Below are 22,009 nucleotides of genomic sequence, written 5' to 3'. Positions count from 1 at the left end.
CTGAGGGGGGCTTCCCATTGTGTGGAGAAGGGGATGTTGCCATGACCACCAACCCCCACTAAGGGGCAGGGACCAGCCTTTCCACCCCCCTCGAGCCTCCCCACCTCGGGCTTCTCCAGTGCGGGGCTCAGAAGACAGGAGTGAATTCCAGACAGTCCAGCACCTGGCCTCAGTTTTCGACTCCCCTCCCAGAGCACCTGCGCCTCTCAGGACCCAGGCATCCTGCTCAAACAGGAGGAGGGGCAGGGGTCCCGTTGGACAGAGCCGGGCAGGAGGACCCCTTGACCTCCAGGCAGATGGGAGACAGCGGGAGGGCACCTAAAGTCAGGGGAGGGGCGGGCGGGGCAGAGGTTGTGACCCCTGCCGACCGGCTCCAGCCATGCTCCTGACAGGCTGCTTTTGTGGTCGGAGAATGGGGCTGAGTCTAGGGGGCTGGGCACCAGGGGTTTTGGGGGGAGAAGAGCCCGGGTGATGGGTACGCAGGGAGCCGGGGTGGGGGGGGCGGGCAGCGTGACGCCCGGGGCCCTGCGTCTTGCGGGTACTCACACGGCGCTTCTCCCCACACTGGTCCCCAACGGCAAAACTCCCCAAGTCACAGGTGCCTTGGGCAGGGAGGGTAGGCGGGGAGACCCGAACCTGCGAACGTGTTTGGTCCACTTTGTCTCTGACCGCCACTTGCCTTGTCTCTGGTGCTTTGGTTTAGCAACAGACACGCGTGAACGCGCGTCCACGTGCATCCCCACCGGATGTATCGGCAATCTCTCCCTCCCCTGCCTCGGCCCTCTCACCCAGCCCATTACCCCTTCCCCACGTACTGCCCACCTCCCCCCTCCGACCCAGCTGTCTCCCTACCCTTCCCCTTGGCTTCATGAGATCCAGCTCAGCCCGAAAGCGCCCCCCCCCCCCAGCCGCCGCCCGCTACCAGTTCTCTGTTCCAACTCACCCCCCCAGTCACTCTCCAGCCTTCTTGTCAACTTTTGAAGTTTTTTATTCTTTTTTATCCTTTTTTTTTTCTTTTTTTTGGTTTTTGTTGTTCAAACTTCCCTTTTACAGTAAAACTATTGAGGTGATGGCCATACCCCGCCACCTCCCCCATGGCAATATCAACTTCCTGTTCTCTGGAAGGAGTGGATCAGAAAAATCAGGAAGGAGCTGGGAACTGCCGCACCAGAGAGGTGACATGACCTCTGGTGGACAAAGTAACCATCTTGGCTGGTGATGAAGGTGGCCGACTTGGTGCCCAAGGGCAGCTCTGGTCTAATGAGACTGAGCTGGGGGGAAACCGAGGCCCATGGTGCACTAGAGGGCAGGAAGAGGTACAAGCTGGTCACTACGGAAACGGTTGCTAGGTACCACGGTCAGCTAGACCAGTCAGTAGGCCACCATTTTGGTCACTAAGAAGGGAGCCGCGTGGAGTCGGAAAGGACTAGAAAGTAAGAGGGTGTGCTGAACAAGACAGCCCTCCGGGTTACTGGGGACAACACGTGGGTTCTTGGGACAGTCCCGTTGATGGACAGAGATTATACCGGGGTAGGGAAAGGGAAGAAGAACATGACAAGTTGGGCCCACCACAGCTGATGGCAGTCGCTTTCGCTGTCCCAAAAGCAGCGCAGAGAACAGGGAAGGGAGATCCGGGGAAGCAAGATCCTTCTCAGTCCACCCTACCTTCTCACAGTCCGTGAGTTCCAGCTTCCTCCTCAAACAGGAAGTTCTTCCTGCCCGCCCCCCCCCAACAGAGTAAGAACCAGCCGCCTCCCCCTTGCCCCCCACCCCCTCCCAACAAGCACCCCCCGGACTAAGCCACTTGGAGTTCCAGCCGGACCACTTCCTATTTCAGACGAAGGCACTTCCAGTTTCTGCCGCACTGCTTCTGCCACTGCCCGTCTGGAGCAAGTCACTTCCTGTCCCCAGTGGCCCACTCAGCGTCAGACCAAATCCACGCCGTGCCCCGACCGGCTCGTATCTTGCTATGGGCCACTGACAAAACAGGACACTTCTTCTCATGGCGGCTGTCATGACCCAACCACCCCAACATGGCCGGAGGATGTACGTGGGGGCCCCGGGGCAGGGCAGAGAAGGAGGCCCCGCTGCCCACGCCCGGAGAGCTGGGGTGGAGTGCCAGAGCCTTCCCCATTAAGGCCCCCATTTTTGGCAGACTGAGGGGAGGGTCGGTGAGAGAGGTCAGAAGAGGGGGCCGAGGGCACGAATGCTTACATACCCCCACCCGGGGGAGATGGGAGAGGCGGAGGAAAGAAGCCAAGAGGGTGAGAGGAGGCGTAGGGAGGGGGGTGCTAGGGAAGAGGAACAGACCTAGAGGCAGAAGAGAGAGAGACAGAGAGAGAATAAGAGAGAGAAGAGACAAGAAGAGAAAACCAGTGAGAGGCAGAAAGGAAGGGGTGCCAACAAAAGACAGACTGTTCCCGCCCCTGGCTCTCGGCGTGTGAGGGGCACAGGGATCGCCGGGTCGCGGTCAGGAGAGGAGGCTGAGTCCCTGCCCCCTCCCCGAGGAAAGAGGACCCAGGAGCACAGAGACGAGAGGGGGCTCACGTGGCCAACCGAGGGCAGGAGTCTTAAGGAATCCTAACAGTGGAGAAGAGGGCGACAACAGCCAGGAGCACAGGAGCTGGGGGTGGGGGGTGGGGGGGGGGGTGCGCAGAGGGGTCGAGGAGATGCCAGAGGTGGCCCTCCAACCGTGACTTAAACCGGAGGAGCACCCGAGAAGGGCTGGATCCAGGAGAGCCGGGGAGGAGAAGCCCTCATACCTTGTAGTAGATGTTTGGAGGGCTCTGGGGGGGCCCATCCTGCACGATGTACACAGGGTGCCCGTAGTCACCACTCACCTTCTCATAGTGGGGACAGAACGGGGGGTCTGCAGCCCCTCCACCCCGTAGAGCTATCCCTAGCTCCCCAGGCTCGGCCTCCCGAGGTCCCATCACAGCGCCACCCCCCAGGCCCAGAGACCCTCCCCTCCCGAAGGAGCCGGGACCAGGGTGGCGACTCTCCGAAGGCTTGGCCCGCCGTCTCCGCCAACACATGGCGCCCCCAGCCCCTGCCACGCCCAGCAACAGCAGCGCCAGCCCCCCCGCGGCCCCGGCCACCGCGGGCATGCTGGGAGGGGGCAGGGGGCCTTCAGCACCCCGGGAGGTTGCATTGCTGGTGGGGTCACCTGGCAGGGAAGGGGTGAAGGAGGAAAGAGGGGGAGGGGCTGAAGGAGCCACCTGGGCCTCCGGACACCCGGCCTCGGGGGTCCCCGTGGGTTTCCCCGGCAGCGCCCGAGCCCCCTGGGGACCCCGCCTCCCCTTCCCCCCGAAATCCCACTCAGAATCCAGGTGGGTCCAGCCCTTCAGCTGGGCGCGAAGCAGTCTTCCCCCACTTCTCTGACTGCACTGATTGAAAGACTGGCTCGGGTAATTACTTCTAATTGAGTCTTTTCCTCACTCGGCTTCCACTCCCCTCCCACCCTCCCATCCCCTCTTCTGTTTCCTGTATCACCCCCCCCCCAAAAAAAAAACAACAAAAACTAAAGGCGGAGGGAGAGGGTGAAGGCGGGCAGCTGGGGTCTGAGAGCAGAGGAGGTTGGGGCGGGGTGGGGGGGGGAAGGCAGGAGACTGGACCCCCGGTTCCTACCTGGCATGTTCTCCTTCCCGGGCTCCAGGCTGTGAGCTGCCCCCCGGTCTCTCTCCATGGGCATCTCAGACACAGGCTTTCTGGGGGCAGCCCCTCCTCGGGGGCCTGGAGATGGGGGAGACCCGACAGCAGGGGCTGAGATAGCAGCCCCCGGACCCTGACGGTGCTGCCCCAACCTCCCTCGGCTCCTAGGAGGTGCACCCCGGCCCCCCCACTCACTCTGTCCTACTCGGAGAAGCACCTTCATGCCCCGAGTGAGGCATACACCTCCCTGCAAGCTCTCCAGGCCTTCCCGGGTCCCATCCGACGTGGCTGGGAGAGAAGAGCCAGACGGAGAAGTTGGCACTCCAGAGTCGAGCCCCTCTTCCGTCCCCATTCCCTGGCCCTGACACCACCCCGGGGGGCATCGGGGGCCTCTCTCGGCTCCTCCCCTGCCCCTCAGTCTTGGGGTTGGGTGGGGGAGAGCCTCCCCACGGACCCCGCCCTCCGCCCAGCAGTACCAATGATGTAGTAATCGTGGTGTGAGCGGAACTCGTGGCCCCAGAGGTTAGGGCTGTACTCCTGGAACTTGATGGTGAAGCGGAGATCCAGGTCCGGCCGGTCACAAGTGAGAAGCAGGTTTGGGGCAGGGGGGGCCTCGCAGCGCCGACCCTGGGCACCCCCTACCAGGTACAACTTGTAGAACTCGTAATTAGGAGAGGAGTGGGGGCCAGGAGGCCGGGCCCGGGGGCAGAGAAGGTCAAGCCGGTCCCCGATCTGAGGGTAGAGCACGTAACCCCCCTCTGCCTGGAATCTGTCAGGAGGGCGAGGTGGACAAGGAGAGGTGTTAAAGGTCTGGCCCCCAGAGCTTTGCCTCCCTCACCCCACATCCCTGGCAGGCCGGCCTTCGGCCTTCGTCTGAGTGGAAAGTCTGTTCCGATGGGGCAGGCGCTAAGGGCTCGGAAGCGGTGGGAGGCCAGGCTCACAGGTCTCTAGGCCCTCGGTGCCCAAATGCACTCTCCAGCCCGCCCTCACCACATGCACACTGTCATCTCTCCTCCATCACTAGCCCCGTTGCCATGGCAACAGGATGCCAGTTACCAAGGAGCTGGCCTCTCTGGAACCACACAGCCCACCCATCCCAGGTGATTTCACTATTGCACGGCCATGGGGGCAGAGCCTCCCCTCCCCCAGGCCACCACTGAATTTGAGGGATCTCAGGGCAAGGGAGGCACCAGGGGTGGGTCGGGGGAGGGGAATCCAGACCAGCGTCCCAAGTCAGCCAGGGGACGCGCCAGGAGTTAAATGCCTGGCCTGGCCATGGCCCTACGTGAGGCTAACGGGAACCACGGTCTGGGGGCCAGGTGCCCCAGACACCCCCCTGCTCAGTCACCCCTCCTCCTCCAGGTCTCGGACTTCCTAGGGAAAGTGCCTTATTGCTGTGGAATTCAGGGAGTTGACCTTTCTAACCACAGCCTAGAGCCCACATCTCCCTCAACCCAGCCATCCACTGGCCCAGCACTGCCACTTGCCAACGCCTGTGACCCCTCCCTGTGCATTAACGGCCACGAGGTCTCAGAGCTGGGTCCCCGGGGACCGCTGCTCATTATCTTCCCAGACTCCCAAAGGACCCACCCCCTCCCCGCCGACATCCCAAAGAGCCCCCAAGAACACCGTACCCCCCCTCCCTTTCCTCAACCCTATCAGAATAAGCCTAACTTACTTCCTCAGGCTGCACCTGATACTCAAACTGCAGCTGGGAGTTGGTGGGTAGGAGCCGGAGGAAAGACATTTGAGATTATACCCAAAGAGACATAGCAGGGAGGGAGGGAGGGGAGGCTGGGAAGTCAAGAGAACACAACCAATAATTCTAGTTCTCCTCTAATGAGCATGTAATACGTTCAAACACCTTACCTCTAATCCTCATAAAAGGTGTCAGGGTGGAGACTACAGACTCAGAAAGGTTAAGTGGCCCAAGGCCACACAGCGGAAAGCAGCGGAGCTCGGATTAAGACCTCGGATCCGATGGGCTCCGAAGCCGACCCCCTTCCCTTGGCCTCACACAGGCTCCCCAGGGAGGCAGGAAGTTTTCAAACCACAGAACTCTTTTGCCCAGCGGGAGTGGGATCTGCATGGAGGCCAGGGTCCTAGATGACCTCCCAGGGGTTCTGTCTTACCCTGTGTGATGAGAAGCTTCATGTGACCCCTGGCCTTTTTTCAGAGCAAAGCAAGCATGCCAAGGAACAGAGGGGTCTGATGGAAGAGTTTGCAACACAGATGGGGGGGGGGGGGGGGTGTGGCAAAGGAGTCCTCAGGACTCCAGATGCAAGAGAAAGGAGGCTTTAGGGGGCTCCAGGCTTCTTCCAGAAAAAAAAGTCTCCAAGCCAGTAAGGCAGGAGTATCTTCTGGTTTGGGAACTGGATCCGCCAAGGGCTCACTGACCCTCTGGCTGTGGACAAGAGTTAGGGGACTGACGGTGTGGACAGAGTCGAGAAGCCTTGGGTGAGCTGTCCCCCGGAGCCCCCAAACTGAGCCCCCTTCCCTCCCTTCGCCGAGTCCCTTCTGGGGAGGGAGGCACCCTGCCCCTTCCCCAGCGCGCTCAGCGGCACCTACTCGGCGGCGGCTCTCCGGAGAGCTGACATTAACCAGGCTCCCTCCAAGCCCAGCCCCCGACAGGACACGCGTCTTTCACAAACCCAAATAACCACTCCACTACCCTCCCGGCGGCTACCCATGAACTTTGCGATCCTTGCCCCCTGTGGGGTCTTTCCAACTCCCGACACATGGCGATCACCACCCACATCCAGCCGTGTCTGTTGGCGACCCAGGAGTCTGGCTCCCAAGATCACCTCTGTCTCGTTACCCATCGGCTCGCATCGGAGCACTGGCACCCTCCCTCCAGCCTCCTCCCAGCTCAGAGAAGCCAGCTCCCCACCCCGAACCCCCGAAGCTTCCCTACTCCCTGCCCGAAGGGTGTGGGGTCTCCCCAGCCCGGGGCCACTCACCTCTTATTCGCCGAATTCCAGTAGACAGGCTCCAGGCTGAGCCCAGACACCAGCCCCAAAACGCCGAGCAGCAGCAGGGCCCCGACTCGCACGCCCCCCGGCCCAGAACGGGGGGCCCCCATGACCCCGCCAAGGCCTGGGGGGGGCGGGGCACCAACTCCCCCAAAGTCGCTCACCCCCCTGCGGTGCCTGCCTCGGCTGCCCCGGCGATCCGGCCCCGACCACCCCGGTGGCGGCCGCCCCCCTGCTCCCACGCGGACCCGCTTCCTGCTCTGCCCGCGCCCCTGCCGCGGAGCGCTCAGCCCGCTAGAGCCCTTCCCGGGGCCGCCTGCAGGCGCCCTACGCCCCCGGCCCACGCTCCAGCGCCCCGGGATCGCAGCGCCGGCCTAAGTGGGGGACTGGGGCGGCCGGGGGCCGGGCGGGGGCGGCATGGGGCGCCGCACGAGGGAGCGCGGGAGGGGCGCGAGCCGGAGCCCCAGCCTCGCCGGGATTGAGGGCAGCGGGCTAAGGGAGGAAACCAGTCCCGAGCCCAGGAGGGGGGAGTTAAAGGAGTGGCGGGGAGGGGGAGAGGCTGGCGGAGGGAAAAGCCGGAGCTGGAGCGCGCGGCGGAGCGGGCGGCGGAGCCCGCAGCCCACGCCCCCCACGCCGCCCTCACCTCGCGCACCTCCCGCCCGCCCCGCCGCCGCCGCCGCGCCCCGCCGCCCCGCCCCGGCCGCCCGCGCGGCCCCCCGCGCCCCCTTTGTCCCCGCCGCCCCCCGCCGCGTCTCCCCCGCCGGCCCCCGGGCCGCCCGAGCGGCTGGAACCTTCCGCTCTCGGATCCAGAAAGGCCCTCGCCCTCGCCACCCGGAGGAGCCCGGCCCCCGTGGCTCCCGCAGCCGCCGCCTCCTCCCCCAGCCCGGAGCGCCGCCGCGGCTCCCGGCGGGTCTGGAGAGAATAGTAATAACCTTGAAGGCTCCGCACTTTGCGAAGTGGGCTGAGTTGGCCGTCGCGACTACCTGTGTCGAGTGGGAGGGGCAGAGCCGCAGGCTCCCCATTGCAGGGGCGGGGGGGAGAGAAACTGAGGCTCGGGGAGGCCCCGTGACTTGCCCAAGGTCACACGGGGAGTCTGGGGTAAAGGCGGAAACCCAACCCAGGTCGCTCAACTCCTCCTCCTGGGGTCGTTGTTTTTGTTTTTTTTTTTTTGGTCCCGGGCTCCTGGGCCCTCTCCTGTTACCTGGGATTGGGTGGAAGGCGAGGGTTTAAGGGGGTAAACTCGGGCCCTTCTTGGACGGCTGTGGGGAGAAGCGGGGCTGGGGGAGGGAAGGGAGTACCTTTCCCCAAACCCACATTCAGCCGGAAGGGCTGTTTCCAATTATCCTGGGGGAAGGGAGGAGGGTTTGCCTTTTTGGGTGTAAGAACCCTCCCTCGCTTTCAGCATCTCTGGGCAGAGGTGACATTCCTCTCCCCTCTGCCGTCACAGGCCCCCAGTCCCTGCTCTCTGATGGTGAGGTCCCAAAGCAGATCCCCCGCTGACAGTGTCTTCAGAGCCCCCTTCTCAGTGTCTGGCGAGGGAGGGGGTGGGGCGGAGGCACTGCCTGAAATAACATACTCCCCCCCCACCCCAACCCCCAATCAAGCGGATGGATGGAGAAGCGGGACCAGGGACAGCTGCCCAATGGAAGACTCCCGCCCTTGTCCCGCATCTATCCGAAATACGGAATGTGACGCCTGTGGTTTCTCGGGAGGCACCTTTACTCTTTCGTATGTGTCCTTGACTCTGGCCACTCAGTCGCCTGCCTCCTGGGGGAGTCCAGGGGAGAGGCGGGTGCTCCTGCTCCCCTTCCCCCAGAGCTGAGTAATGGTCCCTCTGCTGCCGGATGGTGGTAAACAGTGTCGAGCGCGAGTGAGCGGGTGTCTTGTCTGTCACCGTCTGCACAGTCTCACGCAGTCACACCCAACAGTCTGACACACCGCTCCTGCCACTCCTGCTCAGCCACCGCTCACCCTGACCCCTGCCGCCCCCACCTCGGGACCGAGATTTCAAACAGGTTCCCCCCCTTCAGTTTACCGAGTTGCCTAGCAACCGGCCAGTCAATGGCATGAAGCCCCACCCCCACTCCCTTGACTTCACACCGAGCCCCGCAGCCCCATTGGCTCCCGCCTAGTCCCACCTCTCAACCCCGGTGTCAGTGTCGGTGTCGGGAAGGAGCCGCCAGCCCCCACCGCTGCTGGACAAGGGGGCCCACCTGTACCCCACCCGGCCCCATCCCCAGCATTTGCCTCCCCCCAAAGACACAAAGACTCTGGTACCATATAAAACCTTTTTATATCAACTCGCCCCCACCTTCCTCTGTCCCTCCCTGTCCCTGCCCGGCCCGGTGAGCGTCAGCGACCCCGGTGTCCGGGCCCCCCCCACACCACCAGAGCTGAAGCTGACTTTCAAAGCGGACGTGGCGCATGGAAAGCAGAGGAAGGTCCCCCCGCTGCTCCCCTTCGTCCTCACTGTCCGTGGGCTCCGGAAACACGCGCTGACCCGACGCGGTGGCCAGCAATGGCAGGCTGGGGTGCAGGCTGCAGGGAGAGACAGGCAGCGCCTGTCAGCATCCTGAGAGAGGACGCCTGTTCCCTCGGCACCCCCGTCCCTCCCCAGCCCGAGCCCCAAGATCTGTGGCATTAACCGACGACCTCACTCCGTTGGTGCAGTCCTTCTGGGGCAGAAAACTCAGCACCGGCTCCGGCTTCCCCTCGCGTCCGGCCCCGCTGGTGTCCCACACGGACACCGCCCCGTTGGTGCTTCCGCTCACTAAGAACTGCCCGGTCCTGGGGAGAAGACAGCCTGTTGACGCGGAGTCATCACCCCCGGGGGCAGGAACCCCTCACGGCCAGGGGCTGGGACCTACGGCTGGGCTCTGACATCCCCGGGGCACTGGGACCCTGGGCAGGAAGGACTCGGTCACTCACGGGTCCAGATCGAAGTAGACGCGCTGATTGGTGGTCACCTCTCGACTCAGGGACCACAGTGGATGACCCGGCTGCCGGAGATCCCAGCACAGAAGCTCAGCGTCCTGAAGACACAGACCAGGGGCCTGGAGTCCATTTGCCCTCCCGCACGAGACGTCCCCGCTTCCCCCAAGGTTTGCAGACACTCCCTTAGCTTGGCTTAGTTTTTTCCCACGTCCGACCCCAACACATCACAGACTGCATCCCCATTGCTGCCTTCTGTGGACCCTCTTTGGGATCTCGGGACGTGACCCCTACCTTGCGGGCTCCTGAGAAGAAGCGGTTGCCGTCGGGGTGAAAGCAAAGGTGGGTGACGCCTCCTTGGTGTCCTCCCAGCAAGGCAAGAGGGGAGCCGTCGTCACAGGCATACAGACCCAGGGAACGGCCGTAGGAGCCACAGGCGTAGAGCGGCTGGGCTGGGCTGAAGGCTATGCAGGAGATGATGCCACTCTGGCCCTGCTTTTTTGCTAGAAAGGGACGGAACAAAGTCGGGGACGGGGCAAGGACGCCAGACATTAACCGGGCCGATCAAGGGTACATCTCTGTCTCTTGCTGCACGTGCAGGGAACCAGTGCCTCCCCTGTCCCGTCTGCCTCAAGCAGGCTAAAGATCCCTGATGCTCCCCAGATCCTTCTATCCCCGCAAAGGACCTAAACTTCTTCCTCAAGACTTATTTCTTCCTTCTCAAATCTGTTTCTCCTCGAAGGGATGGAAACCTAAAGGCTTATAGGAAAATGAAATCCGCCTCACTTCCAATTTCCCAGAGAGACCAAGATTTTAGAGATCAAGAGGCACACGGCCGACAGGGCACGGGCTCAGGAGTGAACCAGGTTGACCTTGGGAGAGTTTCGCCCCCTCCCTGAATCTGTTTTCTCCTCTGCCCCCCCGAGTACGACCTGCCTCCCTGGGCTGTACTGAAGACGACGTGACGGGCCCGGTCCCCCGGCTCACACGAGGCCCCTCTGCACGTGGCAGTGTCCTCCCCCTTCCTCCTCCCCTGGGAGGCACAGATGCTCACCAAACGTGGCTCGGACCTCGCAGTCACGGCCAGGCCGGGCCGTGGAAAAGACACGCACGGTCCTGTTGAAGCCACAGAAGAGCTGGGAGCCGTCCGGGGAGAAGCAGAGCGAGTGGGCTGCCGTCAGCTCGTCCTAGAGGCAGGAAAGCCGTGCAAACAGCCTCAGGTGGCCCCCGGGAGGGAGCTGGGCGAGGACGAGCCCTGGGACGGGCGGGGAGGCCCCTACCAGGTGGTTGTAGGCACGGAAGGAAGCCCGGAGCTGTCCGGTGAATGCATCCCAGATGTGAATGGGGTTCTCCCGGCTGCTGCTGGCCACGCTGAGAGAGACACGGACACTGAGGCCCCGGTGCTGTCGAAGGAAGGGGAGGAAGCCAACTGGCCGGCCCTCTCAGCCCGCATCGAAGGGTACAGCAGCCTTCCCTCCTCCCGAGCCCCCTGCCAGTCCCTAGCTCACTCTCCGTAGAGGATCCCCTTGAAACTTGTGGTGGAGGGGGGGAGGGACGATGAGAGGGGAAGGCGGAGGGGAGGCAAAGGACATCACTTACTAGGAGGTGTCTGGCTCGGCTGAAGACATCAGCGAATACCAGCAGTAATCGTAGATGGTGTCACCTTCCACCATTCGAAGGACGGGGGCCTGGACAGAGATGCAGGAACGCCTGGGTCACGGGCAGGAAAAGGAGGCAGACTCGTGCTACGGAAACTTTATGCCAAAGGGGGACTGTCTGTCGGCACTTAACCGGGGGGGAGAAGGCAGATGGGTGTCGATACGAAGAACAGAATCCTGATCTCAACGTTCAAGGATCAGCTCAGACTGTCGTGTCGGATTTGGGCCACCAAATGCCATACAGACTTCTTCTTTTGCTTTTTAAACACTTAAGAAGAAACAAGCCTGGTGGCTCAGTTGGTTGAGCCTGCATCTGACTTCAGCTCAGGTCATGATTTCACAGCTCATGAGTTCGAGCTCCACATCAGGCCCTCTGCTGTCAGAGGGGACCCCGCTTTGGAGCCTCTGTCCCCATCTCTCTCTCTGCCCCTTCCCTGCTTGTGATGTCTGTCTCTCTCAAACAATTCTTAAACTTTACTTTTTTAATTTTTGTTTTGAGAGAGGGCATGAGCGAGGGGCAGACAGAGAGGGAGAGAGAAAGAGGGAGAGAGAGAGAGAACGAAGGAGAGAGAGAGAGAAGCAGGTCTTATGCTCACCCAAAATGGAGCTCAAACTCACAAGCCGTGAGATCATGACTGAAGCCGAAGTCTGATGCTTAACCAACTGAGCCACCCAGGTGCCCCAAAATACATAAGCTTAAAGAAAAAAAGGAAGGAAAAAAGAAAAGAAAAAAGAGAAAAGTAAAGAAAAGAAACAAAAACTACAAGCCAACCATTGATACCAATATTTACTGAGCACCTACTAGATGCCATTAGATCCTTTAAAAAATTGTATTAAACAGTTCAAACATGCAAAGAAGTATATTTAAAACTTCCTGTGACTCCTCCACCCAGCTTAAAAAAGGAAAATACAAGACAGTTAAAACTTCTTCCCAAAGACACCCTCCCTCAGAGGTATTCGTGCATTTCTTTAGAAATGTATTCATACAAGAAACACCCAGACGACGACGTCGTCTACCATGGTCTTTCGTGGCCTTTACCTTTAATACCGATGGTACCAGACCTTTTGCATCCCTTTGTGACTGGGGGATTTCACCGCAGTGACACGCTTAGCTCTAACTCAGGCACCTTCACCGCTGGGCAGCACCCCCACTATCCTTCTCTGCTGACAGTCACCCACGTTTTTCCATATGTTGGGTGGAGGGCTTTGAACATTCTGGTACGCGTGTGGGAGGGCCTCTCCGCAGCTTCTGCCAGATGACCGGGCTCTATGGCACCCACTCTGCCAACTCTGCCGGATGGGGTCACCCGTTGGCCCAGAGGGATCATCCGGATTCACTCTCCCACCGCCGCTGTGCGGCGTGCAAGGGAGTGCCCGTGGCCCCTTGGTGCGGCCAGACCTCCAAGTTTTTGTCAATAAAAGGCTGTGCTGGCGCCTGGGGGGCTCAGTCGGTTGAGCGTCCAACTTCAGCTCAGGTCATGATCTCACGGTCCGTGAGTTCGAGCCCGGCGTCGGGCTCTGCACTGACAGCTCGGAGCCTGGAGCCCGCTTCGGGTTCTGTGTCTCCCTCTCTCTCTGCCCCTCCCCTCCCCTGCTCGTGCTGTCTCTTTCTCTCTCAAATATAAAATAAACATTAAAAAAAACTTATTTTTAAAGGCTGTGAAGTAGAATTTCACTGGACTACGAGGTTGCCTTTCCCCCATGACCACTGGGGTCAGACGTTCACCTACGTTCAGTATTCGCTTAAGCACACCTCTTCGTAAGTTCTGCTCACTTTTCCAAGTTACTGGCTTCTCCTTACTGATCGGAAGGGAGTCTTTCAATCGTCTGGGTAACAGCCCTTTGTCAGTTATTTGCTGGCCCTCGGCGCGATGTCACGCACCCATGCCCTCAGCCCCCGCTCCGAACACACACGTCAGGCCGCCTGGCACAACGCTCCGCTCACACATCCCACGGGCACCTCACACTCGGCCTGTCTGTGACAGACCCGGCTTCCGCCTCCTTCAAACCTACTCCCCCCCTACCCCCCCCCCCCCCCCGGGCCTCCACATCCAAGTGTGGAAGCCGCAAATCTGAGCGGCAGCCTTGACCACTCCTACCCCTCACCCACTTTCCACTCCTGGTCCAGCCCGCGCAAGACCAAGTAGCGGCCGGCGATCCTAAATCTTGCCCGGTCCGCCGCCCCGGGGTCTCTCAAACGTGTCCACGCCCTTTCGTTCCCACCAAAGCCACCACCTTCCTGCCAGCATTTGTGCGAGTCTGTGTGTTCTCCGGGCCTCCCCGCACCGCCACACCCCCGCCTGCTCGCCCGTTCTCCACACTGCAGCCACGTGCGGGCCACGGAGACCTCATCGGGCTGGAATCCGGCCCTGCGTCACTCTCCTGCTTAAAACGTTCAGTGACTCCGGGTAACCCTCAGTATGAGACCCGATCTCCTTACCAGGTGTTGGCCCCTACCCACCTCTCATGGAGCACCCCTCCACACTCACCCCTTTAGAATCTCCACATCCCGGTGGGACTCCCGGCTCCCAGAAGGTGCCAACGTACCGTACTCCCGATCTACAGGCTTTCACACACGCCAGCATCCAGGTCTGGAATGTTCCTCCTTCGCTCCCCTCAACAATTCCTCCTGGCTGAATGCCGATCACGCTTCCGGTCTCTCAGAGGCGTCTTCCCCTGCGAAGCCTTCCCTAACCCCTCTTGCGGAGCAAGGAGCCCCGCTCCGTGTTCCTACAGCCCTCTGCCCCTCGCCCTGCGTCGTACCCATCTGAGGAGGCAACAATCACACCTGTCCGGCTCACCACGTTTTCCCCAACACCTAGCGTATCATCGGCACTCAGAACGAAATGTTCTGATGAGCGAAGAAAGAAGACAGTTCCAGTAACGTGAGGCCCCCAATAGTGACCTGACTTAAAGCGGGGACAGTGGAGTAGGGAGAAGCAGATGGAACCGAGAGATAAGGGGACTCGATGGGCGGAGGGGGGGGGAAGGGTCAGGGAAAATGAAAGGATGAGACCAGCCTTCTGGTCTGGGTACCTGACGTCACCGCGACGGTAGAAAGACTTGGGGTGCACAGGACAGCCATGAGGTGCCCATGTCCCTGGTGAATGAGGGAGACCCGAACGGCACAAGCCTCAAAGGAAAAGTTTTTACAAGAGAGAGCGCAAGTGGCTGGATGCAGCATTTGGGGGATGAGGACAGCCCCCCTCCAAACCTGAGATATGCAAGTTCCCCTGGGCAGGGCTATAGGGAGCGAAAGCCTTGGGCAAGGGCCCCAGGGCAGGGACAGAACTCAGGACTGAGGCTGGGGAGTTAGGGATAGGAGTTCCAGAAAGCTCCGTGAAAAGGCACAGAAGGGAGGAGAGGAATTAAGAAAGCATGCTGGGAAGAAGAAACAGGTGCATGGAGGGAGGGGCGCCTGGGTAGCTCAGTTGGTTAAATGTCTCGGCTAAGGTCATGATCTCACAGTTCGTGGTTCAAGCCCCGCATCTGAGCTGTCAGCGCAGAGCCTGGAGCCTGCTCGGATTCTGTGTCTCCCTCTCTCTCTGCCCGTCCCCTGCTCGCACTCCGTCTCTCAAAAATAAATAAACACTAAGAAAAAAAAAAAAGAAAGACACAAGCGTATGGAAATACTCAAAAGTGACCTCCTCCCATTTCCCCACCTACACTAACTGTATCCATTTCCAAATCCTAAACTTGCAGACACATGAAGTGTAATCATCTGATGCGTGCACTTGTGATACAACTGGTACACTCACACGGCTAACAGCAGTTTAAAAAAAAAAAAAAAGCAGAAGAGCTTTTGAACACAGACTGGGTATCTGTCTACAAGATGTAGAACAAATATTGATACTTTTGACCTAGAGTATTTCTTACTCATCAAACTTCTCTTAGGAAAAGAATCTCCGTCAAAGCACATGAAGACGTTCACTGAATAATTTAGGATACAAAAATCCTGGAAACAACCCAAATGCCCAAAGCAGGGGAATAGGTATGAAAATCATCAATCGCGGGCACTCGGTGTAGTCTCATACACCATTAAATACGGTAACTATGGAGACCGAAGCACCACGGAAATCACTTAGGAGACGACTGTTAACGAAACAAAACAGCAGCGTACAAAACCATCTACAGTAGGGACACAACCACACAAAAAGCCTCCGTACTGTACAGGCCGAAAGAAGAGGGGATCATTTAAAGGCTGAATTTTGTAGAGTGGTGGCTGATGATGCCTTTTCTCTTTTACCATTCCCGTTTTTCTTAAACGAATGGTGCAATAAATTCTCAACCTGCCACGCTTCCAGAAGCTCTTCTAACGACCCCTGCTCCTGAGCTCTTTCGGGACGGCCCACCATGCCCAACCAGCCCCCGAGACAACACCTGCAAGAACCGGGCCTGGAGCGCCCTGTATGTCGCACAGAGATCGCCAACAGGGGCGGCCTCTGCCTGTTAGGTGAGCGACCAAGCCGTCCCGGGACTGGGCCCCCATCTTCGAGGCGGCCGTCACCACTTTCTCTCGTTCTCCTCCTCCCCAGGGCACACCTCAGGGACAGGAGGGGGCGGGGTGAGTGCCAACCTTGCTCACTGTAGCCATTTCCAAATTTTTTTGCTTCCCCGAACTCCAGCTTCTCCGCATTTAAAAAATATAGGGGCGCCTGGGTGGCGCAGTCGGTTAAGCGTCCGACTTCAGCCAGGTCACGATCTCGCGGTCCGTGAGTTCGAGCCCCGCATCGGGCTCTGGGATGATGGCTCAGAGCCTGGAGCCTGTTTCCGATTCTGTGTCTCCCTCTCTCTCTGCCCCTCCCCCGTTCATGCTCTGTCTCTCTCTGTCCCAAAAATAAATAAACGTTGAAAAAAAAAAAAAAAAAAAATTTTAAAAAATATATATTTATTTATTTTGTGTATGTGAGTGAGAGAGAGAGAGAGAGAGAGAGGGAGGGAGAGAGAGAGACAGAGAGACAGAATCCCAAGCAGGTCCCATGCTGTCAGCTCAGAGCTTGACTCCAGGCTCCATCCCATGAACCACTAGATCGTGACCTGAGCCGAAATCAAGAGTCAGATGCTTAACCAACTGTGCCACCCAGGCGCTGCCTTAAGCTCTTTTTTAAGATTTTACTTTTAGGGACGCCTGGGTGGCTCAGTCGGTCGAGCGTCCGACTTCAGCCCAGGTCATGATCTCACGGTCCGTGGGTTCGAGCCCCGCGTCGGGCTCTGTGTTGACAGCTCGGAGCCCGGAGCCTGTTTCAGATTCTGTGTCTCCCTCTCTCTCTGACCCTCCCCTGTTCATGCTGTGTCTCTCTCTGTCTCAAAAATAAATAAACATTAAAAAAAATTAAAAAAAAAAAAATTTTACTTTTATTTGAGAGAGAGAGAGCGCGCGCGCGAGCAGGGGAGAGGGGAGGGATGGGAGAGACAGGAAGAGAAAGTGGGAGGAGAGAGAGAGAGACAGAGAGAGAGTCTTAGGCAGGCTCCAAGCTCAGCACGGAGCCTGACTTGGGGCTCAATCCCATGACCCTGGGATCACGACCTGAGCCAAAATCGAGACTCACACACTCAACCGGCTGAGCCACCCACGTGTACCTTAGGATTTTATTTTATTTTTTTTTAATTTTTTTTTCAGCTTTTTTTTTTTTATTTATTTTTGGGACAGAGAGAGGCAGGGCATGAACAGGGGAGGGGCAGAGAGAGAGGGAGACACAGAATCGGAAACAGGCTCCAGGCTCCGAGCCATCAGCCCAGAGCCTGACGCGGGGCTCGAACTCACGGACCGCGAGATCGTGACCTGGCTGAAGTCGGACACTTAACCGACTGCGCCACCCAGGCGCCCCAGGATTTTATTTTTAAGTGATCTCAACGCCCAACGTGGGGCTCGAACTCACAACCCCGAGATCAAGGGTCACCATGCTCTACTGAGCCAGCCAGGAGCCCCAGCCGTACTTCTTGCAGCACGCCGGCCCCCCACCTTTCTGTCACCCTCCCTGATTCGGGAGACCGATTCACTGCCTCGCTCCCCGCAGATGCTCCTGTCACCGCACCATCTCTGGCCACCGTCTCCCACCCGGCCAGGTAACTTGCTCTCTTTCCACCACGACAATTATCCTGCTTCATCAAAAACACATTTATGATCCACCTCCTTGTCTGCTTTCCATTCGAGTCCGCCGCCGCACGGAAGCCCCCCCAGACGCTCTCGAGACACCCGCCTTTCTCGGCCGGCAAACCCCAGCCACACCAGCCTCCTCTGCCACGCTCGACCCAGCTCATACCGGCCACCGGTGTTCAGCGAATACAGAACAGGCGCTGGTTCGTACACGTTCCGCTAACTCTTTTACCGCTCCCGACGGCTGTGTGGGGTGGGTGCTATTGCTGTCATGCTCATGTCACACACAGGAAAAACAGGGTCGATTCGCTTGCTGGGAAGCGACGCACAAGGAAGTTAGCAGATCTCACCTTAAACGGACGGCAACAAATTCCTAGCGGGCGCTGAGCACAGAACAGCGACGTTACCGCATTCCTTGCCGGTTTGGATCTTCGACTCGCCGGGACCGGTCATCCCCGCCTCCTGCTCTCTCCCCACAGACCCCCTTCCTTCAGCAGGTCAGCTCCCTCTCTGCTTCCCTGAGAAGCCAAGAGAGGGGACCCAGAAACCCTCCGACCCCCAAACGGCTGCCTCTCTTCCTACCTCGAGACAGCGTTCCCCACCGAACCAAGTCCTCTGATGGGCTCCGGATCCTGTCCTCGGCCAGCCTCTCGGGGACCTGTTACCCCCCTCTCCCCTTCAGCATCAATTCCTCCGTGTCTACGGGGTTATTCCTGACGCTGCAGAAGCACCCCACGAACCCTTCTTTGGCCCCACATTCCCTCTGGCCACCATTCCGTTTCTCGACACCCTCCCACAAGAAAACTTTGCAAAGAACTGTCTGTACCTCCTCCTCTACCCACTCTACCTGGGCTCCTGCCTCCCTTGCTTTTCTCAAAGCCCTCCCGCTAAGGTCACTAACGCCTTCCGCCATTCTCTGCGTCTCGCCCTCAGCAGCATCAGACCTGACCCTGCCTCGGCCTCTGCCATCCATCCCGCACGCCACCCCCATCTGCTCGAGCGCTCCGGGCTCTGTGTGAGCCTCCTCCTCCTCCAGCCACACGGTCCTGACACTGAATCGTATACAAGATGCCAGATCCCGTCCACGTGCTCCTCCACTTCCCAAAGTACATCCCAGCCCCGGCTTCTCCCCCAGCTTCACATTTCACACAGACCTAAAAACGCTTCACTCGTCTGAGGCCTCCTCCTGGTTCCTCCTCTGAGTAAATCGTACCACTGTCCCCCGGGCTGCGAGAACCTGGACATCGCCAGTGATCGCTTCCTTCCCTGTACCGTCCACGTCCTACAAAATACACTTCAAACCCATCCACACCTCTCCACGTCTCCTGCCACCGCCTGGCCCCAGCCACCACCGTCTCTCACCTGGACCGTGATAAACGCATCCTGATGGATCTGCCTGATTTCACTCTTGCTCACCACAATCCGCTCTCTAAACTTTGGCCATCCCTTCACTCTTCTGTGTGTGTGGGTGTTTTAACATTTATTCATGCTTGAGAGAGAGACAGAGAGCAGAAAAGGAGCAGAGAGCCCAATGCGGGGCTTGAACTCACGAACCGTTGAGATCTTCACCTGGGCTGAATGAAGTCAGACGCTTAACGGACTGAGCCACCCAGGCGCCCCACCCTCTTCTGTCTTAAAACTCTCCCCTGGCTTCCCAAAGAAACCCCAAGTGGCCTACCCACCAGATCCAACCCAATATGGGTTGTGGAATCCGTCCTCACCACAGTCGCCCCCTCACTGGCCTCAGTCCAGCCACACTGGCCTACTTTCCGTTCCTTGAACGCACAAAGCTGCCTCTTAGCCCTGGGCCTCTGTAAAATCATTGCCTCTTCCCGGGACGTTCTTCGCATAACTGACCCCGTCACCCTTCACGTTCTCAACTCAACCGTCTCCTGCTCAGAGTTCCTTCCTGACCAGTTCATCTCAAGTGGTCTCGTCTAGGGGCACCTGGCTGGCTCGCTTAAACGTCTTGATCTTGGCCCAGATCGTGATCTCACAGTTCATGAGTTTGAGCCCGTGGTCGGGATCTGCACTGACGGTGCGGAGCCCGCTTGGGCTACTTCTCTCCTTCTCCCAGCCCCTCCTCCACTTGTGCACGCTCGTGCTCGAGCTCTCTCCCTCTAAATAAACTTAAAATACATAAGTGAGTAAAGTGGCGTCCTCTGGTTACTTCCTCCTCGTTCTATTTATTTCCTTCACGCCACTTGCTATCCTTTATAACGAATTCCTCGTTTGTCAGTTTCCACGTTTGTCGTCTGTCTCCCACACAAGACAGCAAACCAGCTCTTCCGTCTCCTTCCGCACTTTATGCCGGCACCAAATACGGTAACTGACACGTTGGCAGTCGTTCAATAATTATCTAAATACCGCCACGACAAACCCACCGTTCTTTGATGGAAAACACACATTCACGAGTAAAGAACGGGCAAACGCCACCTTAAATATCTCCGCGTCCAGGGTAGACCGTGCTACCTGTGAACGTTCGTGAAGAAACGTTCCGTTTGCGATCAGGAAACACGTGGGCTCAACCTTCCCCAGCCACGCGCAGGACTGACACGTGCAGCGTCCGGTGACGGGACAGAGGCAGCCCCTACCCTTACCATTTCTGCATATTCCAGCTGTTCCCCCTCATTGTACAGCTCTGGGGGCAGGTTATAAATACGGAGGATGTTATCAGCACTGTTGGTCAAGATGCAGGAACCATCAGGGGCCCTAGAAATAGGAAAGAGTTAGAAAGCTGGGCAGGGCTCTATTTTCCAAGTGCCAGGCTCCCTCTGGGGGTAGGTAAGCACCCCAAGACCCTGAGAAAAGTGGAAGACACATATTTCTAGGTGAAATGTAAGCTCAGTCCAAGAGGAACTTTTACTTTCTTCCCAACTCCCACCTCGATGGGCTCTTCTCCAAGATAACTGGAGGTCTTTTTATGGTAAAAATCCTGGGCACGGTTATCCCCCAGCCCCATTACCCTTAACTTACCACTTACAGCCCTTCAAGAAGTTCTCGGGCTGGGTGCTGAACTCGGACCAGGAACCACTGAGAAATCGAGGTAGCTGGGAGAAGCTATAGCTCCAGGTGCTGGAAGGAAGATGGGGAGACAACAAGGCAAGGGGGTAACGGGCCTGGTGAAGTGGGCCCCAAGACCCGCGAAGAAGCACACATCTCACGCTCCCAATCTCCTCGGATCTCTGCGTCCACGCCGTCACCACTTACCTGAATCCCTCATCCTCCGGAGGAGCTTCCTCAGACACACCTGCTGTGGGCTCTCCGGGCCCCAGCTCCGGCCTGTCCGTCTCTTCTGCAGGAGGGCTCACATTCTCAGAAAGTTCTGGCTCCTCGACTGGAGGGCTCGGCTCCCTAGGAGTACCGAACCCCGTTTCCGGGGGAGCGGAGATAGAAGCTGAGCCTCCCTCTCCCGTCTCCTGGGAACCAGCTGAACCGGCCTTGGGATCTGGGGACGAGCGGGGCGGCTCGTCCCCATCGGCCGGCGGTGGTACCAGTTCAGGGTCCGGGTCTTTATCCGTCAGGGAAGCTTGAGGAGAGAGGCGGGCCGGGGCCGGGGCGGGGGCCGGGGCCGGGGCCGGGTCCGGGGCTAACACGGGCGCCTCTGGCGTGTTCATGCTGCCGAGGACGCGCGGCCACACTGGCCTCGGCCGCGCAACCCTCGCCCCGCCGCAGAGTTCGCAAGGCTCCGGACGCCCAACTGGAGCACCTACCTGCGCCTGCCTCCTTCCTCCGGGAGGGGGCGGAAGACCCCGGGAAGGCGAGGCGGACACAGGGACACCAAGGTGGCAAGCTCGGCGTTCCTCAAACCGCTCGGTCCCTAAGAGCCACGCGCTCTCGCGGGATTTGGCCGCACCTTTCAATTGGACCTCCGCCTCCCGATCGGATTTCGCGGGCGACCCGGGAGAGGGTCGGGGCAAGCACGTAACAGGTCACGAGGGTTTACCGTACCCATCACGCCCTGGGGGCTCCCGGTGGCTGCTGGGTGTTGTAGTCCGAAAGCTTCCGCCTCTGTTTGAAGGGCTTGAGCTCCCCCTGCCGTCTCCCTCCGTCACTCTTAAAGCACCTACTCCCCCCTCACCTGCAAGAGGGCGCTAGCGCTATACTTGATTTTGATCCTTTTGCTTCTCATTCGCCAAATTCCTCACACTTCCGTCTCTTTTCATTCATTCAGTAAGTAGTTATTATTGAGCTCTTCCTTGCGACCCAGTACTGTACCAGGCACTGAGACATACAACAATGAGTAAGATAGCAGCACAAGGGTTCTGCCCTCCCTAAAAGGCTTACATTGCTGTGTATTTAAGGCAAGGGACACATCTTTGCAGAGAGCAGCAAGGGCTGTGAAGGAAATTAAACAAGATGGTGTGATACAGAGTATCTGAAGGAATACGTTGAATTGGGATATTAAGGAAGTCCTTCCTAAAAAGGTGGCATTTTAGCCGATGAGAAGAAACTATCCAGCTATCTGGGAGAGGGATGACAAGTGTCTTTCTTTCTTCCACCTTCATATTTGACACAGTGGCGGGAGTCTTCCAAAATGGTTTCCACCGATTCTGCCCTCCCAGTTCTGGCTGGTCGAACTTCCCCACCCCAGTGTCAAGTAGCTGCAGCACCAGCACGACGAGAATCCTGTCTCACTCCCACCGCCTCCCGGCGAACTGCTTGCCCTTACTTGTCATGGCGACTGTCCAGCTTTGTGC

At 58.9% G+C, this 22,009-nt stretch overlaps 2 protein-coding genes across 3 annotated transcripts; both read right to left on the bottom strand.

The window, feature by feature from the left end:
- Window positions 1–1,779: 1,779 nt before the first annotated feature.
- On the bottom strand, window positions 1,780–7,260 carry EFNB3 (ephrin B3). Of its 2 annotated transcripts, none has more exons than XM_043582983.1 (5): window positions 6,612–7,247; window positions 4,128–4,420; window positions 3,847–3,939; window positions 3,628–3,732; window positions 1,780–2,310 (listed from the first exon to the last, which is right to left on the bottom strand). In XM_043582983.1, the coding sequence occupies exons 1-5, from the start codon at window positions 6,731–6,733 to the stop codon at window positions 1,895–1,897; spliced, it is 1,029 nt and encodes a 342-aa protein (XP_043438918.1). In that variant the 5' UTR covers window positions 6,734–7,247; the 3' UTR covers window positions 1,780–1,894. The 2 variants fall into 2 exon arrangements, with proteins under 2 accessions (XP_043438918.1, XP_043438919.1); XM_043582984.1 differs by having other exon boundaries at window positions 2,162–3,166; window positions 6,612–7,260.
- A 1,637-nt stretch (window positions 7,261–8,897) lies between these two features.
- Window positions 8,898–21,923, bottom strand: WRAP53 (WD repeat containing antisense to TP53). The gene is made up of 10 exons (XM_043582968.1): window positions 20,520–21,923; window positions 20,286–20,384; window positions 19,910–20,021; window positions 11,154–11,242; window positions 10,835–10,925; window positions 10,609–10,741; window positions 9,849–10,057; window positions 9,552–9,655; window positions 9,276–9,410; window positions 8,898–9,161 (listed from the first exon to the last, which is right to left on the bottom strand). The coding sequence occupies exons 1-10, from the start codon at window positions 20,924–20,926 to the stop codon at window positions 8,915–8,917; spliced, it is 1,626 nt and encodes a 541-aa protein (XP_043438903.1). The 5' UTR covers window positions 20,927–21,923; the 3' UTR covers window positions 8,898–8,914.
- Window positions 21,924–22,009: the final 86 nt, after the last annotated feature.

The sequence above is a fragment of the Prionailurus bengalensis genome, chromosome E1 (genome assembly GCF_016509475.1).
Source record: "Prionailurus bengalensis isolate Pbe53 chromosome E1, Fcat_Pben_1.1_paternal_pri, whole genome shotgun sequence".
Taxonomy (NCBI): Eukaryota; Metazoa; Chordata; class Mammalia; order Carnivora; family Felidae; genus Prionailurus; species Prionailurus bengalensis.
This window is presented reverse-complemented; position numbering and strand designations above follow the sequence as displayed.

What these genes read in the sequence shown, in the direction of transcription:
- WRAP53 (XM_043582968.1), bottom strand. Translation starts at nt 20,926, where the DNA reads ATGAACACGCCAGAGGCGCCCGTGTTAGCCCCGGACCCGGCCCCGGCC. An exon ending in CCGGAGGATGAGGGATTCAG is followed by an intron (nt 20,385 to 20,519) that starts GTAAGTGGTGAC and finishes TCTTCCTTCCAG; the next exon opens with CACCTGGAGCTATAGCTTCT. An exon ending in TCTTCTCAGGAGCCCGCAAG is followed by an intron (nt 9,656 to 9,848) that starts GTAGGGGTCACG and finishes CTGTGTCTTCAG; the next exon opens with GACGCTGAGCTTCTGTGCTG.
- EFNB3 (XM_043582983.1), bottom strand. Translation starts at nt 6,733, where the DNA reads ATGGGGGCCCCCCGTTCTGGGCCGGGGGGCGTGCGAGTCGGGGCCCTG. An exon ending in TGGAATTCGGCGAATAAGAG is followed by an intron (nt 4,421 to 6,611) that starts GTGAGTGGCCCC and finishes CCCTCCTGACAG; the next exon opens with ATTCCAGGCAGAGGGGGGTT. An exon ending in CGGGAAGGAGAACATGCCAG is followed by an intron (nt 2,311 to 3,627) that starts GTAGGAACCGGG and finishes TTCTGCCTCTAG; the next exon opens with GTCTGTTCCTCTTCCCTAGC.